This window comes from Poecilia formosa, unplaced genomic scaffold (genome assembly GCF_000485575.1).
Source record: "Poecilia formosa unplaced genomic scaffold, Poecilia_formosa-5.1.2 Scaffold395, whole genome shotgun sequence".
Lineage (NCBI taxonomy): Eukaryota > Metazoa > Chordata > Actinopteri > Cyprinodontiformes > Poeciliidae > Poecilia > Poecilia formosa.
The window spans coordinates 403,613-421,474 of record NW_006800334.1 but is presented as its reverse complement, the minus strand read 5'-3'; the positions used below and the strand labels follow the sequence as shown (position 1 = coordinate 421,474).

Here is a 17,862-nt window from a genome sequence, read left to right as displayed (position 1 = left end):
TGCGAGTTAACAGCAGTTGAGAGCAAAACAGAGGAGAATCAGGAAGTGCGTCCTGTAGGTCTTACCTCGGTGTTGTCTGTGATGTAGACGGGGTCTCCTTTCTGACCTTTTGGCCCCGCTGGCCCCTAATTTTTTAGGCAGAAAAACGACAACATGACCCACCTGCCATCGACACAGTCGAAACGAATCGAGGAATGAAAAGCAGCGCTCACTTGAAAGCCAGGATATCCCGGAGTGCCCGTGCCATAGCCGGGCAGACCGGGGTCCCCCATGGTTCCGTTACAGCCGTCCTTCCCTGGTGGGCCCCTGCTGCCCTGCTGACCCGGGTGACCCTGCAGGAGGAGAGGGGTGACACGAACAGGTCATCGACCAGCCTGTGTGTCATAAACCTCAACCACGTTCTTCTTTGTGTTTCCAATCCTCAGATGCTAAGAGTTGTGGTTCAGAACCAACATAAATGCCCACAAATCTCCTTTTCTTTACAAGCTGTTTGCTCTATTTTGTGTGACTAACATCAGAGAAAAACTGACAACTTGTTATCATCATGTTGACAGATAACATGAATATTTAAAAAAATAATTTGTTTTGTTTATGTATTTTGTATGAAACACCCTCGATACAGAACATCACATTCAATTCAATTGAATAAAAACAAAAATACTGCATTGATCCCAAAGGAAAATTAAACTCATATTTTTCAAAGTTCTTGAAAAAGTTGTAGATTCTGATGGCAGTGGGAGGAGAGGATCATCTGTAGCAGCCTGTACCACAGCGGCTCTGAAAAAGCCTCTGACTGAAGACATTCTGTTGCCATGTGAACATCTCGTTAAGAGGATTCTCAGGGTTGTTCATAATTTTCTTGTTTTTATGTGGAATGTCCAATAAAATCACTGCTAGCTCAAACTGGACTGAGAGTAAACTGGGATGACATTCAGTCCAACGTACCAAAACCACATTGAAAGAAATCGACTGTTTGTTTCTGATTTACTTACAGGCACTCCATCAGTTCCTCGAAATCCAGGCACTCCCATTGGTCCCTGCATTAGGAAATACACAACATGATTAATTAATGATTAGAAAAACAGAGCAGAAGAAAAGTAGTGGTGGAGAGCTGCGTGCACGCCGACATCCCGAATGTTTGTATCTCATCCAAGATGAGGCTTAAGGCAAGATATTGCCAACCGTTGCAACTTTTTACTTTTTCATTGCTGTGTTTTCTTGTTGATAAAATGTAAATACATCACTGATTCACCCACTTTGTCTCCTTTGTCCCCAGATGGTCCTTTAAGTCCAATGTGGCCCTTCTCTCCTTTAGGCCCTCGAGGCCCTATGCCCCCTTGTGGCCCATCCGGTCCGGGCCGTCCGATCTCACCCATTTGCCCAGGACGACCCTGAGGAAAGGAAAAAAAAACAACAACAAAAAACAGATGCAATGACGTCTTCAGTCAAACTCAATCATTTTGAATATATGAGCTCATTGAGCATCAAATATACAGAGAACATATAAAAAATTGTAAAATAAAAGTTGGAAGAAGCAAATGAGAAGATGATGAATATTAGAGTCAAAGTAATGGTTCACATTCTCCAGCTCAGTCGGAAAACTTTATTTTTCTGTTCTTCATGGCTCGCCAGTCAGTTACATGGTGTAGTTTACGCACTAATTGCACTACTTATCCCACAATGCACTGCAACAGCTACTCTGCTCAAGACGTGAGTGCGCTCAAGCTACTCGTGGGACGAATGCACCAAAGAGTCTGAAGGTAAATTCTGTGTTGCCAAAAAAATTCTATTTGCAACACAATAATCCGAGGCTGGAAGGAAGAGGAGAGGAAACTAAATGTTTTTTTTTTCCTTTAAAATTTTTTTTTTCTTTTTCAAAACAAACTATTACACTAATGAGCACTAATCTTTTTTTGCTCACAATTGCTTCGATGTTCAATATGCCTCAATGTAATACACAGATACTATTTGCAGGTACCAAGACTGTAGCTTTGTTAATCGCTAAAAAAAAGTCAAACTCTCTTTGCTTTAGTTTTAAAATAATAGAACCTTGTTTAATGGTGGCCAGGTTTTTCCACACACGTCATGTCGACTAAAAATAATTATTGAGCACGTTTGGCGAGACCGCAGGAGAAAACACTGCTTAATGTTGCCACATTGTAGCTTAAATTCTGGTTCAATCAAAACGATTAATTGTGATTAATCTATTATTCAAATGGCTGTTAACTAATTTAGTAATCAATTAATCGTTAACTGGAGTATGACAACTCTGAAAAATATGTGGAAAAAAAAAAAAAAAACCCAACATTTTCATAGCAGTAATTAAGTCAAAACTGTACAAAAAATATAGAATTTTGCATTTAAGATAAAAATAAAAACTTTGTTTGTAAATGTGATTTAGCCAAAACTCCTCAGGTGATATAGCTTTAGCTTCATCTGGTTCATATTTACTTAAGAAATACTAAGGTATTGAAATTCAGGCAGTAAAATGTTTATTTCCTCATTTAAAAAAATAATTGGATTATTTGTTTATCTGCATCTTTTACTGTTTTTTTTATTATTGTATAAAAAGGGTTAAGTGGTTAAATGAAAAATGGGCCTGTAAAATGTGTCATTTCTTATCTTTTTATCAATTAATTTTCAGACTAACAGACAGATTACTAAAATAATTGTTAGACGAAAGCCCTAATTAAAAGTACCAACAAAGCTGTAATTCTAAATTTGTGTTTTTATTAGATTTATAAAAGCCCAAAATTTGATATTGATATTTGAGATTTTGTGCGAATATGGAGATTCATATTTTATACACTTGTTAAACTAATAAATGTAGTTTAACCAGTGTTTAAATTTATTTTTTTTTTAAACTAAATTAAACAAGAAAGTTTCTAAATCTTTGGTTCTTTGATAAATGCAGTTACGCCACTACAGCCACAAGATGGCAGCATAGACACAATGAACTAGCGCAAACAGGTGCTGAATTAGAGGTTAGGAAGTGGAATCCCTTCATTAGGAAGCCGGACTCAATAACTCACTAAGGTACACACATTCACAGGACCGCTCAGACTACTGACAGCCTGCGATTAGCTCATGCTTTAAACAATATAACAGGGTAAGGAGAGAGGAAGCGGATCAGGATATGAAAACAAGTCTGAGAGAGCGGCAGTATGTCCTGCGGTCAAAGGAAAGTCAGATTCAGATCTACGTAACACTGTTCAGTCATCATGCAAATCGGGAACATGCCAGCAAGAAGCTTTGTTTCAATTTTCAAGAAAATATGCTAATAAATTCCACTGACAAAGATATCCCGCATGCGTTATCTAGGAATGTAAAAGACTGCAGCCTATAAGACGTTTACAAGGGATTTATTCAGCTTGACATGCATGTAAATGCTTGTACGAGCGTACACGCATGCTTTTCGTCAATGACAGCACATAAAATGCAACTTTACATGTATGACCACAGAACTGCTGCTGTCTTTTAAATGCCGGTGACCCCTGATTAGCGTCCTTTGTCTTGGAGTTAGAGGCCGCGGCTCGGCTTCCAGCCCACGTGGCCTTAGGGGGTAGGAAGGGAAGCATAATGACAGGGCTGTTCCAGCTAAAGGAAGCCTGCCAGAGCTGTCTGGCCCAGATTTGACACTCACACCTGGTTTCACCCATAGAAAATATGCAGAGCTTCCACCAGGAGACACTTTCTCTCACACCTTACCTCCACCGTCGCTGGCTTTACCTTAACACTTAAAGAATAACTTAAAGTCCTTCTCTTTTTATTCCCTTTTATATGTCTCTCTGTATATTGTCCAAATCTCAATCAAAGTCACCCATTTTTATCTCCCCGTTGGCTAATCTTGTAAATATCCCAACAGCCTTCCAGCAACTTCCATCTAAATGTCTGCATACCCAAAAGTTTGAGGTCATCTTTTAAACATGCTTTTAGCTTTTCCAAGGATCTTTCTTTCCGGTCCTGGGTAACCTTTAGAGCTCCATCTTTGTCTGATGTTGGATAAACAGTAAGAGGTGGTCAGGCTGTTGAAGAGTGAAGACTTGCTTTCATGCTAGGCTCTGATTCTGTTCAGTAGAACAAAACTACTGAAAGAGGACAAAGAAATCCAGACTCCCTACATTCAAAGATTTTGATTCTTTATGACATTCTGGACGTCTGAGGATAATGTATGTGACTTGTTGGATTGTCTTGTCTGTGTGTTCCAGACGTAATTAAACAAGTCAATGCTGAAGACAGGTTCAGATTCACAAGTCCAATCACACGCAAGTTTGGCCTGTGTACCAATCCAGACTAACTCAACTCCACAACACTTTGCAATCTGGACTGAACTGAACTGTCCAACATAAATTTGACGCAGCAGATATATAGTTAAAACTACAGTTTGTGATCTGTGTCAATACTCTAAATGCTCAAGTCTGTCCAAGATCAAGCCGCAGCATTTCAATTAGACTTATGCCTCGACTTTGACTAGACCATTCTGCAACCATTAGGAGGTGGTCTTGCTGATGTGCTCTAGATCAAAGTCTGAATGCTCTTAAATTGAAAGATATAGATATAGATACAAGACAGATAAAGAACATTACTATAGGTATTGACCAGTTGTTTAACTATTTTGAAATGTCATCTTCATTGACATCTTTTGTATGCTTGTCATACACAGAAGCATCTGACAGACTACATTTTGCTATGCTGTAACCAAAAGACCACTCCCAAGTTGTATTTTCTATATATGGTTTGAATACAATGCTTTTTATTGAACTCATATGTTTGCCAGTTCTATCAGTGATCAGTCTGTCCCATCCCTGACTTCCGACATCATCCGTCTCACCCTCACAGGTTGGCATCCCCGTCTGTTTTCATGCCAGCCCGTCGGGTCTCTTCCCGCGTCTTCCAGACCTTCCACCCACATCACCTTCCACCTGACTGGTCAGTTTATAGTCCCAAATCCCTTTCAGCACAAAGGTCACAATGGGGCCCATTCTGGCCGGCTAAGCTCTCTGGACTTACAGCTCCCGTCTAGCCTAGCTCACTTCCTGATAGCCGAGAGTGCTTGGACAGACACATTCTGGTCACCATGCGTGTGAAAATCGGTAGGTGTGTGTGTGTGTGTGTGCGTGTGCGTGTGTTGTCCATGAATGCACATTCACACAGAGATGAACACGTACCCCGAGGGTTTTTAATCGAGTCGTATTGTTCTGTGGGCTGGTGGGTGCCAAGAGTAAGATTTCGGTTGTCACACCGAATGCTCCCTTATGGACGATGACGGGCAAAAAAACAGAGGGAGGGGTTCGCGAAATTCCCGGGTCTTTGGGTGCATGTTTAATCACCAAAAGAGGAGTAAGAATTGAGCCAAATACAGCCCACACATGAATCAACAGAACCTCAAACCTCCTTTGTATGAAAAAAAATTATATATTAAAAAAAAAAAAAAGAAACAGGTACAGCTATATCTGGAGAAACAACTTCACACTTCTCACTTCATTTGTCTCCAGACACGTTAGACAGAGGAAGAGGTAAATCTTTGGTGGATGGGAATGTTTGGGTTGACTGGGTTTGTTGTTCTCTTCTGATCACACAGTGAACCCAAACATGTCTTGTGTATCCATACGATGAAACAGGAAAGAAAGGACGACGCACGAATGGAATATTTCCTATTTATCCCTGTGGGGGGTAAAACTGAGTGACGGTGACCACTTTGCGGTTCACAGTTTGTGTTTCTCTGACTTGCGAGGTTTACGAGTTTCCTTGTATGACTGACCCATCTGTCGCTTTCACACTTGACCCAAAACCTCGTGAGTTTGAGAAAACATGGGACCCGGGTAAACAACTCCGGACATCTAAACAATCCTGTTTGCATATTTTCAGTGGCTGCATATTCTCACTGCGCAAAGTACAAACTCCTCAGGTTCATAGATTTGAACTAACTCAACTAAATATTTGTTCATAACCTGAAAAATATCATTAATGTCAACGCAAACATATGGGAGGAAATGGGAGCAACACGCTTAAGGAGAGATCCGATTTTCCTTCTGCTTAAGAGGGGGAAAAATATTTATTTAATTTATACATCTCCGTCACAACAATACCGACTACAACTCTATGCTGATGATGATGCGTTTAAGTTTTAACTTACCCAATTGCTATAACTTAGATGCAGAAGATACAGCAAAAAGGTGAGGTCAGGAAATCGGCTGACTTAATGTGACTCTTGGATTACACACGTTCCTTTTTCTATCCACCTTATTCCTGGGGTTGTTGTGGGACTAAATGTGGTTGCAACCTTCAGTATTTGCGATAAAGCTGTCTTTCTTCATATGTAATGAGATGGGGTTTTTTTTTTAAGTAAGTGGTTTGCAGTTTAGCTAAATTCCTTGATTTCTTGTCTGAACAAGACTAGCTGAAGAGCTGTTCACGGCTGCACCTTTAATCACTCTGATATTGTGGCTTCAGCATGTCGACAACTTAACTGTGAAACTAAAATATGCAAAACAGGGGATTGTGACTGTTGCCAACAGACGAGGAATCAATACAAATATGGCATCTAAACTGGAGGCATATTTTCTTCTGTCACATGGTTTAATATAAAAAGACCATGGGGAAAAATAACCCCTGACCCAACACTGCGCCTGGGTTTCAACCAACAACGAGCTATACAGCACAAGCTTCAGAAATGGATTAACAGCCCTGCAGATGAGGTACGATTTTAAGCTGAAGAAATTCTTTACAAAGATCCGAAAACTGAAACCTAAAATAGTGAATGACCTCTCAGTGATTCAAAAGCATAAAAAAACTGAGAAAGAACTGTTAATGTTACACGCATTGTATACATTAACATTTGGTCAGTGTGAGCTACCAGAAGTCTGTGTGGTGTTCTTTTTATTATTATTTTATTTCAAGTTGATTTTTTATTTCTTGCTCACATTGAGACTGAACCAAAAATACAAAGTTCCAAAAAAAAATGAAGGCTTTGTTTGCCTATCAAGGCCAGAAACTTCACGACCATTAAGCAAAGACAGTGCCCACCTGTCATTATGACAACTAACAATAAGAGAAAAATCAGCTTATCTACTTTTCCGTTCTATAAATGTGTTTCCTTTAAATTTGAAGCGATTTAAAAAATTTTAAATTTGAAATTGCTCACACAAACGTAAGAAGGTTGAGGTGTGGTTGCAATATTTGACAGGGTTGGGATCTTATTGCATTGTATGTTACATTATTCTAACCAAACTTATTATGTTAGATCTGTTGCTCTCCATTAAGTGCTATATTTGAATAAACCAAGGAGATCAACCAACTTTAAGCTCCATTTTTCTTTCCCCCTCCACAAACTGCGCGTTTCTCCTCCTTTCATGCTCCAGCAGACAGCTTCCCACCGCTCCTCAGCCCCTCTGGTTGTGATGATGGCTGCCATTAAAACCAACAACCTGTTGTCTCCTTTCATCCAGATGCTTTCCCTGACAGGAAAAATCGCATGTAGCGCTCATCGACCGGCGCCAATCCCCCCCCGGCGATGATGTCATAAAGTCACAGTGTTTTCTCAGCTGCCGGTCGGCGGCAGAGCAAGGAGGACGGTGAAGACGGAGGGGGCTGGGGGTTGGGGAGAATCTAATCATGGAACTCTCTTGGATGTTATTTTTTAATTTAAATTCCAGATTGCCGCCCTTTTACAAACATTTCTATAGCATTTTGTCCAAAAACAAAAAAACAAAACAAAAAAAAAAACAAAAGGAAACAGACGTTTCTCATTGAAATACACTGAAACTTAAACTAACCTTATTAAAGACACTGAAGCAACTGTATGTCTACATTACCCACTTCCCTTAAAATCAGCCCGAGGTGACGACTGAGTCCAAACAAGCAGATGTAATTGGCATGTATGGCTCTTTAAAACCTTTTAAGACTTCCAGGACCCGTTTCCAGATGTGCCTCCAAAAGCAGCTCAGGTGACGATCTGGTTTAAAAATCAGTTGCTACTTATTTTATATATTTATTTCTTCAACATTATTTTTCATGTCAGTGTTAATGTCATGAGGCTGACGACTCCATGACACTTTCAATCTGACTCACTAGGATTTGACTACCAACCAGATTTGTTCAGTCTAATTTCTGTCCAGTAAAACTATTAATCTATAAATCAACAGACAATAGATTATAAAGATATAATCAATGTTTCTGTCTCATATTTGTATGGCATTAAAAGGATCTGGAACTTTTGGTTTTCCACTGAAAGCTCTGGTTTGCACAATAAATGACATGTGGTTGACATTTTATGGATGATACTCTGATGTCCCATTCTCCTGAAGGCAGCACAGAGCTGCACCACCAGAAAACGACAGAAACATCAGAGAGGAGTTATGATTAATATAATTGTAGTTCTATCCATGTTTTAATGTTGCACACCACAGTCTTTTGCAAATAGTTGAAAGTTTAAACTAGCATTGTTGTACGTCTTTTATTTGGTCACTTTGTGCAAGATTTAACAACTAGAAAATGGCACAGAACAAGAATATTTTTTCCACTCTGATTGGCTGCTGTTAGGCCTACAGATTTTAAGTTAAATGTTCATTTATTGCATTTTTATTAGATGCCTGTGAAAAGAATTTCTATTCGCATTGCTTTTTTGTTCTCTGTGAAATTATTTTTGACAATAACTCCAGAAACAAGCATAAAAATCAAAACATCAACAATAGTGATAGTAATATTAATAATAAAATAATATTCAGTCCAAAGTAGCCTACACATTCTTGGATTCATACTTGATTCATACCAACTACCCGAAACTAAAAAAAAAAAAAAGAGCAAATAAAGACGGGACAACTGTCCTCAGACGCAATGCCTCAACAAAAAACAGCCATGAACAAAAGTCTACAGAAAGATTAAACACTGTATAACCCTCCCCCCTCATTAACCCTCATCCTGCCCAATTTCAATATGGGGGGAGGGGAGGAGGCTGGTTGGTGAGTGTAGTAGAGATCTCAAACACTCGCATCATCATTCCAAAGATGAAGGAAACCTCTGTGATGTCACAGCCAGTCATGCTTGTGATGTCATCAGCTCTGTATGTATGTAACAAACTTCTGCATTCTTGTTGATGGGATCCGTTTTGGTGGCCTTGGATCCCACCTCTGCAAAAATGATTGCTTTTTTCGGTAACACTTTGACGGGTTGTGAATAAGACTGTCATGACACCGTCATAAACATGACATAACACCTGTCATGAACATGAAGGAGTCTTTATGAATGTTTATGACTGTTGTCATGAAGCGTTATTCGGTAAATTATGACACTTTAATAGAAAGTTGACATTATTCAAAATGTCTTTGTTATGACAACTTGACATTAATCTAGACATCGTGATCTGATAATTCTTTTAGAAAAGTATTACTGATTAAACTTTAAAAATTATGTAGCTTAAATGTAAAGTTTAATCAGTAATACTTTTATAACAAATTCTTTACCTTTTTAGTAAAGGCTGTTCCATAGTAAAAAATTATTTTAACAGCTTTTTAAAGAGTTACATTCTTTAATCAGCCAAGTATGAAACAGCCAGTTGAAGCCAATAGGATCCCATCACATCTGATCTGAAAGAAGGGTAACACTTTATTTGACGGGGTGTGCATAAGACTGACATGACACTGTCATGAACATGAAATAACATCTGGAGTCTTTATGAACGTTGTCATGAAGTGTCATTCAGTAAATAATGACACTTTTAATGCAAAGTTGCATTAAAAGTTGCCTTGAAAGTCCATTAAAAATGCCAACTTTGCAATAAAGTGTCAGTATTTTCAAAATAATGCAAAGCTGGGACTTTTAATGCAACATTTAAAGCAACTTTGCATTAAAAGTGTCATTTACCGAATGACACTTCATGACAACTGTCATAGACATTCATAGACTTCTTTATGTTCATGACAGATGTTATGTTTTTGACAGTGTCATGTCATTATTATGCACACCCCTTCAAATAAAGTGTTACCAAAATCTTTATTGCTTTTGAGTGAAACTTTCATTTTCCAATTAGCTGCAAGCCATAATTACCAAAATAATCAAAAAAATGTAATCCATATGTAAGTAAGCATTGTTTTTATTTTGATTTTTTTTTCTCTATTGTAAAACAGGCCCAGACATTGCCCTGTTTTTCAGGAGATAAAACCGCTGTTTTGACACGCTGCACGTGTTTATGGAGGAAACAGAGAGGTTTTGGGATCAGTTAAACAATACGGGAGATAAACGGGGGCCAAGTCAGATCGTTCTGCGATAGAGAGGAAAGATGCCTTCTTGTATTCCCTCCTCCATCTCTGTGTGGTTCACCCAACACTATCATAGACAAAACAGTCTTTTATGAATGCTAAGTGAAGCAGTCAATCAGCCAAACTTCAGGGATTTATGTAGGAAATTTGATTTGTGTGCCACTAAATTCCTGCACTAAAAAAAAAAAAACTGTGTTAATTTTTGACGTGTAAATTAATTAAGTTTGGAAAACGTTCTTTATTTAACATAAAAACTTAATAAACTTAAAATATTCACTTGAATAAACTTAATTTAAGGCAATATATTTAAGCTGGACCACCTGTTTTCTTTCAGTATTTATCTTTTACGATTAAATTGCTTCTTTGCAACATGGATGAAATACGCCAGATAAATTTAGGTTAATTTAAGTTAACCAATATTTATTTTAGAGTTCTCACACTCAATAGAAGATTTTTTGTTGTTTTTCAAGCTTCCAAGATCGCTGTGGCCCACTTTTTAAAACTCTTGACTGACTTTGAAAGAGAAACTAAAGATAAAACACTTCGGCAGTTGAACCTTCTCACTTTGCTCCACGAGAGGAGACGACGCGTGTTCTCGTTTTCCCGAGACGTCCGAGTGAGTGGGCGACCTCCAGCCAGCTGTGTTTAGGTACGTCGGGGTTTTGGTTTTCCCGGAGAGTTTTGAGGTTGCCCTGCTGCCGACGTGCATCGTTTGGCGTGTATGTGTGTGTACATCAGAGACATAAACAGCCCTGACATAAGAAATGCACTGCCTGATGCATTTCGTACCTAAAGCACTCTCTGTACTCCCACACTTTAATAAAGTGCCACACACAGAGCGCGCCTTCCGCTCGTTTTTTAATGCCATTTCTACTGAAAAGCGGTGCGCGGCTGCATGTTTAATTGCACCTCACCGAATGTTTTGTTCAGAAACGAGCCAGCGACGCCGGCCACCTCTGCTGAAGAGGTGAAAAAAAAAAAAAAGTCTCGTAAATGTTTATTTGACGCGCCGTTAACGACCTGGAAATGTGGCGAACAACCGTGCCTCGATGCTCACTTCAGTCCTGAGAAGCTATAAAATCGGTAATGATCAGTTCTGCACATTCCTCCACGCGTTAGTTAAACACACCTATACAGAAGCCGTGTGTAGAAAAGACAGAGGATGGGAGAAATGAAAGACTTTTCCTTACCTCCCCCATCCTCCATAATTTTCCACTCATTTTTGTGTAATGGAGTTGAAAGGAGTAGAGTGGGATTAAGATTAAATGCACAAGAATATACATTCAAGGCAAAAATGGAGGAAGGGATTATGTATACATTTCTGCCACAAGGCATACCTTGTGGCAGAAGATATGTAAATAGGAGCANACATGTATGACCACAGAACTGCTGCTGTCTTTTAAATGCCGGTGACCCCTGATTAGCGTCCTTTGTCTTGGAGTTAGAGGCCGCGGCTCGGCTTCCAGCCCACGTGGCCTTAGGGGGTAGGAAGGGAAGCATAATGACAGGGCTGTTCCAGCTAAAGGAAGCCTGCCAGAGCTGTCTGGCCCAGATTTGACACTCACACCTGGTTTCACCCAGAGAAAATATGCAGAGCTTCCACCAGGAGACACTTTCTCTCACACCTTACCTCCACCGTCGCTGGCTTTACCTTAACACTTAAAGAATAACTTAAAGTCCTTCTCTTTTTATTCCCTTTTATATGTCTCTCTGTATATTGTCCAAATCTCAATCAAAGTCACCCATTTTTATCTCCCCGTTGGCTAATCTTGTAAATATCCCAACAGCCTTCCAGCAACTTCCATCTAAATGTCTGCATACCCAAAAGTTTGAGGTCATCTTTTAAAAATGCTTTTAGCTTTTCCAAGGATCTTTCTTTCCGGTCCTGGGTAACCTTTAGAGCTCCATCTTTGTCTGATGTTGGATAAACAGTAAGAGGTGGTCAGGCTGTTGAAGAGTGAAGACTTGCTTTCATGCTAGGCTCTGATTCTGTTCAGTAGAACAAAACTACTGAAAGAGGACAAAGAAATCCAGACTCCCTACATTCAAAGATTTTGATTCTTTATGACATTCTGGACGTCTGAGGATAATGTATGTGACTTGTTGGATTGTCTTGTCTGTGTGTTCCAGACGTAATTAAACAAGTCAATGCTGAAGACAGGTTCAGATTCACAAGTCCAATCACACACAAGTTTGGCCTGTGTACCAATCCAGACTAACTCAACTCCACAACACTTTGCAATCTGGACTGAACTGAACTGTCCAACATAAATTTGACGCAGGATAGCAGATAGATAGTTAAAACTACAGTTTGTGATCTGTGTCAATACTCTAAATGCTCAAGTCTGTCCAAGATCAAGCCGCAGCATTTCAATTAGATTTATGCCTCGACTTTGACTAGACCATTCTGCAACCATTAGGAGGTGGTCTTGCTGATGTGCTCTAGATCAAAGTCTATATGCTCTTAAATTGAGAGATATAGATATAGATACAAGACAGATAAAGAACATTACTATAGGTATTGACCAGTTGTTTAACTATTTTGAAATGTCATCTTCATTGACATCTTTTGTATGCTTGTCATACACAGAAGCATCTGACAGACTACATTTTGCTATGCTTTAACCAAAAGACCACTCCCAAGTTGTATTTTCTATATATGGTTTGAATACAATGCTTTTTATTGAACTCATATGTTTGCCAGTTCTATCAGTGATCAGTCTGTCCCATCCCTGACTTCCGACATCATCCGTCTCACCCTCACAGGTTGGCATCCCCGTCTGTTTTCATGCCAGCCCGTCGGGTCTCTTCCCGCCTCTTCCAGACCTTCCACCCACATCACCTTCCACCTGACTGGTCAGTTTATAGTCCCAAATCCCTTTCAGCACAAAGGTCACAATGGGGCCCATTCTGGCCGGCTAAGCTCTCTGGACTTACAGCTCCCGTCTAGCCTAGCTCACTTCCTGATAGCCGAGAGTGCTTGGACAGACACATTCTGGTCACCATGCGTGTGAAAATCGGTAGGTGTGTGTGTGTGTGTGTGCGTGTGCGTGTGTTGTCCATGAATGCACATTCACACAGAGATGAACACGTACCCCGAGGGTTTTTAATCGAGTCGTATTGTTCTGTGGGCTGGTGGGTGCCAAGAGTAAGATTTCGGTTGTCACACCGAATGCTCCCTTATGGACGATAACGGGCAAAACCACAGAGGGAGGGGTTCGCGAAATTCCCGGGTCTTTGGGTGCATGTTTAATCACCAAAAGAGGAGTAAGAATTGAGCCAAATACAGCCCACACATGAATCAACAGAACCTCAAACCTCCTTTGTATGAAAAAAAATTATATATTAAAAAAAAAAAAAAGAAACAGGTACAGCTATATCTGGAGAAACAACTTCACACTTCTCACTTCATTTGTCTCCAGACACGTTAGACAGAGGAAGAGGTAAATCTTTGGTGGATGGGAATGTTTGGGTTGACTGGGTTTGTTGTTCTCTTCTGATCACACAGTGAACCCAAACATGTCTTGTGTATCCATACGATGAAACAGGAAAGAAAGGACGACGCACGAATGGAATATTTCCTATTTATCCCTGTGGGGGGTAAAACTGAGTGACGGTGACCACTTTGCGGTTCACAGTTTGTGTTTCTCTGACTTGCGAGGTTTACGAGTTTCCTTGTATGACTGACCCATCTGTCGCTTTCACACTTGACCCAAAACCTCGTGAGTTTGAGAAAACATGGGACCCGGGTAAACAACTCCGGACATCTAAACAATCCTGTTTGCATATTTTCAGTGGCTGCATATTCTCACTGCGCAAAGTACAAACTCCTCAGGTTCATAGATTTGAACTAACTCAACTAAATATTTGTTCATAACCTGAAAAATATCATTAATGTCAACGCAAACATATGGGAGGAAATGGGAGCAACACGCTTAAGGAGAGATCCGATTTTCCTTCTGCTTAAGAGGGGGAAAAATATTTATTTAATTTATACATCTCCGTCACAACAATACCGACTACAACTCTATGCTGATGATGATGCGTTTAAGTTTTAACTTACCCAATTGCTATAACTTAGATGCAGAAGATACAGCAAAAAGGTGAGGTCAGGAAATCGGCTGACTTAATGTGACTCTTGGATTACACACGTTCCTTTTTCTATCCACCTTATTCCTGGGGTTGTTGTGGGACTAAATGTGGTTGCAACCTTCAGTATTTGCGATAAAGCTGTCTTGTTCATATGTAATGAGATGGGGTTTTTTTAAGTAAGTGGTTTGCAGTTTAGCTTAAATTCCTTGCTTTCTTGTCTGAACAAGACTAGCTGAAGAGCTGTTCACGGCTGCACCTTTAATCACTCTGATATTGTGGCTTCAGCATGTCGACAACTTAACTGTGAAACTAAAATATGCAAAACAGGGGATTGTGACTGTTGCCAACAGACGAGGAATCAATACAAATATGGCATCTAAACTGGAGGCATATTTTCTTCTGTCACATGGTTTAATATAAAAAGACCATGGGGAAAAATAACCCCTGACCCAACACTGCGCCTGGGTTTCAACCAACAACGAGCTATACAGCACAAGCTTCAGAAATGGATTAACAGCCCTGCAGATGAGGTACGATTTTAAGCTGAAGAAATTCTTTACAAAGATCCGAAAACTGAAACCTAAAATAGTGAATGACCTCTCAGTGATTCAAAAGCATAAAAAAACTGAGAAAGAACTGTTAATGTTACACGCATTGTATACATTAACATTTGGTCAGTGTGAGCTACCAGAAGTCTGTGTGGTGTTCTTTTTATTATTATTTTATTTCAAGTTGATTTTTTATTTCTTGCTCACATTGAGACTGAACCAAAAATACAAAGTTCCAAAAAAAAATGAAGGCTTTGTTTGCCTATCAAGGCCAGAAACTTCACGACCATTAAGCAAAGACAGTGCCCACCTGTCATTATGACAACTAACAATAAGAGAAAAATCAGCTTATCTACTTTTCCGTTCTATAAATGTGTTTCCTTTAAATTTGAAGCGATTTAAAAAATTTTAAATTTGAAATTGCTCACACAAACGTAAGAAGGTTGAGGTGTGGTTGCAATATTTGACAGGGTTGGGATCTTATTGCATTGTATGTTACATTATTCTAACCAAACTTATTATGTTAGATCTGTTGCTCTCCATTAAGTGCTATATTTGAATAAACCAAGGAGATCAACCAACTTTAAGCTCCATTTTTCTTTCCCCCTCCACAAACTGCGCGTTTCTCCTCCTTTCATGCTCCAGCAGACAGCTTCCCACCGCTCCTCAGCCCCTCTGGTTGTGATGATGGCTGCCATTAAAACCAACAACCTGTTGTCTCCTTTCATCCAGATGCTTTCCCTGACAGGAAAAATCGCATGTAGCGCTCATCGACCGGCGCCAATCCCCCCCCGGCGATGATGTCATAAAGTCACAGTGTTTTCTCAGCTGCCGGTCGGCGGCAGAGCAAGGAGGACGGTGAAGACGGAGGGGGCTGGGGGTTGGGGAGAATCTAATCATGGAACTCTCTTGGATGTTATTTTTTAATTTAAATTCCAGATTGCCGCCCTTTTACAAACATTTCTATAGCATTTTGTCCAAAAACAAAAAAACAAAACAAAAAAAAAAACAAAAGGAAACAGACGTTTCTCATTGAAATACACTGAAACTTAAACTAACCTTATTAAAGACACTGAAGCAACTGTATGTCTACATTACCCACTTCCCTTAAAATCAGCCCGAGGTGACGACTGAGTCCAAACAAGCAGATGTAATTGGCATGTATGGCTCTTTAAAACCTTTTAAGACTTCCAGGACCCGTTTCCAGATGTGCCTCCAAAAGCAGCTCAGGTGACGATCTGGTTTAAAAATCAGTTGCTACTTATTTTATATATTTATTTCTTCAACATTATTTTTCATGTCAGTGTTAATGTCATGAGGCTGACGACTCCATGACACTTTCAATCTGACTCACTAGGATTTGACTACCAACCAGATTTGTTCAGTCTAATTTCTGTCCAGTAAAACTATTAATCTATAAATCAACAGACAATAGATTATAAAGATATAATCAATGTTTCTGTCTCATATTTGTATGGCATTAAAAGGATCTGGAACTTTTGGTTTTCCACTGAAAGCTCTGGTTTGCACAATAAATGACATGTGGTTGACATTTTATGGATGATACTCTGATGTCCCATTCTCCTGAAGGCAGCACAGAGCTGCACCACCAGAAAACGACAGAAACATCAGAGAGGAGTTATGATTAATATAATTGTAGTTCTATCCATGTTTTAATGTTGCACACCACAGTCTTTTGCAAATAGTTGAAAGTTTAAACTAGCATTGTTGTACGTCTTTTATTTGGTCACTTTGTGCAAGATTTAACAACTAGAAAATGGCACAGAACAAGAATATTTTTTCCACTCTGATTGGCTGCTGTTAGGCCTACAGATTTTAAGTTAAATGTTCATTTATTGCATTTTTATTAGATGCCTGTGAAAAGAATTTCTATTCGCATTGCTTTTTTGTTCTCTGTGAAATTATTTTTGACAATAACTCCAGAAACAAGCATAAAAATCAAAACATCAACAATAGTGATAGTAATATTAATAATAAAATAATATTCAGTCCAAAGTAGCCTACACATTCTTGGATTCATACTTGATTCATACCAACTACCCGAAACTAAAAAAAAAAAAAAGAGCAAATAAAGACGGGACAACTGTCCTCAGACGCAATGCCTCAACAAAAAACAGCCATGAACAAAAGTCTACAGAAAGATTAAACACTGTATAACCCTCCCCCCTCATTAACCCTCATCCTGCCCAATTTCAATATGGGGGGAGGGGAGGAGGCTGGTTGGTGAGTGTAGTAGAGATCTCAAACACTCGCATCATCATTCCAAAGATGAAGGAAACCTCTGTGATGTCACAGCCAGTCATGCTTGTGATGTCATCAGCTCTGTATGTATGTAACAAACTTCTGCATTCTTGTTGATGGGATCCGTTTTGGTGGCCTTGGATCCCACCTCTGCAAAAATGATTGCTTTTTTCGGTAACACTTTGACGGGTTGTGAATAAGACTGTCATGACACCGTCATAAACATGACATAACACCTGTCATGAACATGAAGGAGTCTTTATGAATGTTTATGACTGTTGTCATGAAGCGTTATTCGGTAAATTATGACACTTTAATAGAAAGTTGACATTATTCAAAATGTCTTTGTTATGACAACTTGACATTAATCTAGACATCGTGATCTGATAATTCTTTTAGAAAAGTATTACTGATTAAACTTTAAAAATTATGTAGCTTAAATGTAAAGTTTAATCAGTAATACTTTTATAACAAATTCTTTACCTTTTTAGTAAAGGCTGTTCCATAGTAAAAAATTATTTTAACAGCTTTTTAAAGAGTTACATTCTTTAATCAGCCAAGTATGAAACAGCCAGTTGAAGCCAATAGGATCCCATCACATCTGATCTGAAAGAAGGGTAACACTTTATTTGACGGGGTGTGCATAAGACTGACATGACACTGTCATGAACATGAAATAACATCTGGAGTCTTTATGAACGTTG

At 39.2% G+C, this 17,862-nt stretch overlaps 1 protein-coding gene and 1 long non-coding RNA gene across 6 annotated transcripts in view; one reads left to right on the top strand and one right to left on the bottom strand.

The window, feature by feature from the left end:
* The window catches only part of col4a6 (collagen, type IV, alpha 6), a 65,259-nt gene that overhangs the window by 34,740 nt on the left and 12,657 nt on the right, over positions 1 to 17,862 (bottom strand). For all 5 annotated transcript variants that reach the window (XM_016662916.1, XM_016662915.1, XM_016662918.1 and 2 more), the window contains exons 2-5: positions 1,257 to 1,391; positions 993 to 1,037; positions 213 to 332; positions 66 to 125 (exon numbers count right to left, since the gene is read on the bottom strand). In XM_016662916.1, coding sequence (XP_016518402.1) covers positions 66 to 125; positions 213 to 332; positions 993 to 1,037; positions 1,257 to 1,376 — 345 coding nt within the window. In that variant the 5' untranslated portion in view covers positions 1,377 to 1,391. The remainder of the gene's footprint in view (positions 1 to 65; positions 126 to 212; positions 333 to 992; positions 1,038 to 1,256; positions 1,392 to 17,862) is intronic.
* Positions 1,048 to 1,436, top strand: LOC107833483 (uncharacterized). The gene is made up of 2 exons (XR_001659228.1): positions 1,048 to 1,136; positions 1,277 to 1,436. It is a non-coding gene; the product is annotated as an uncharacterized LOC107833483 (long non-coding RNA).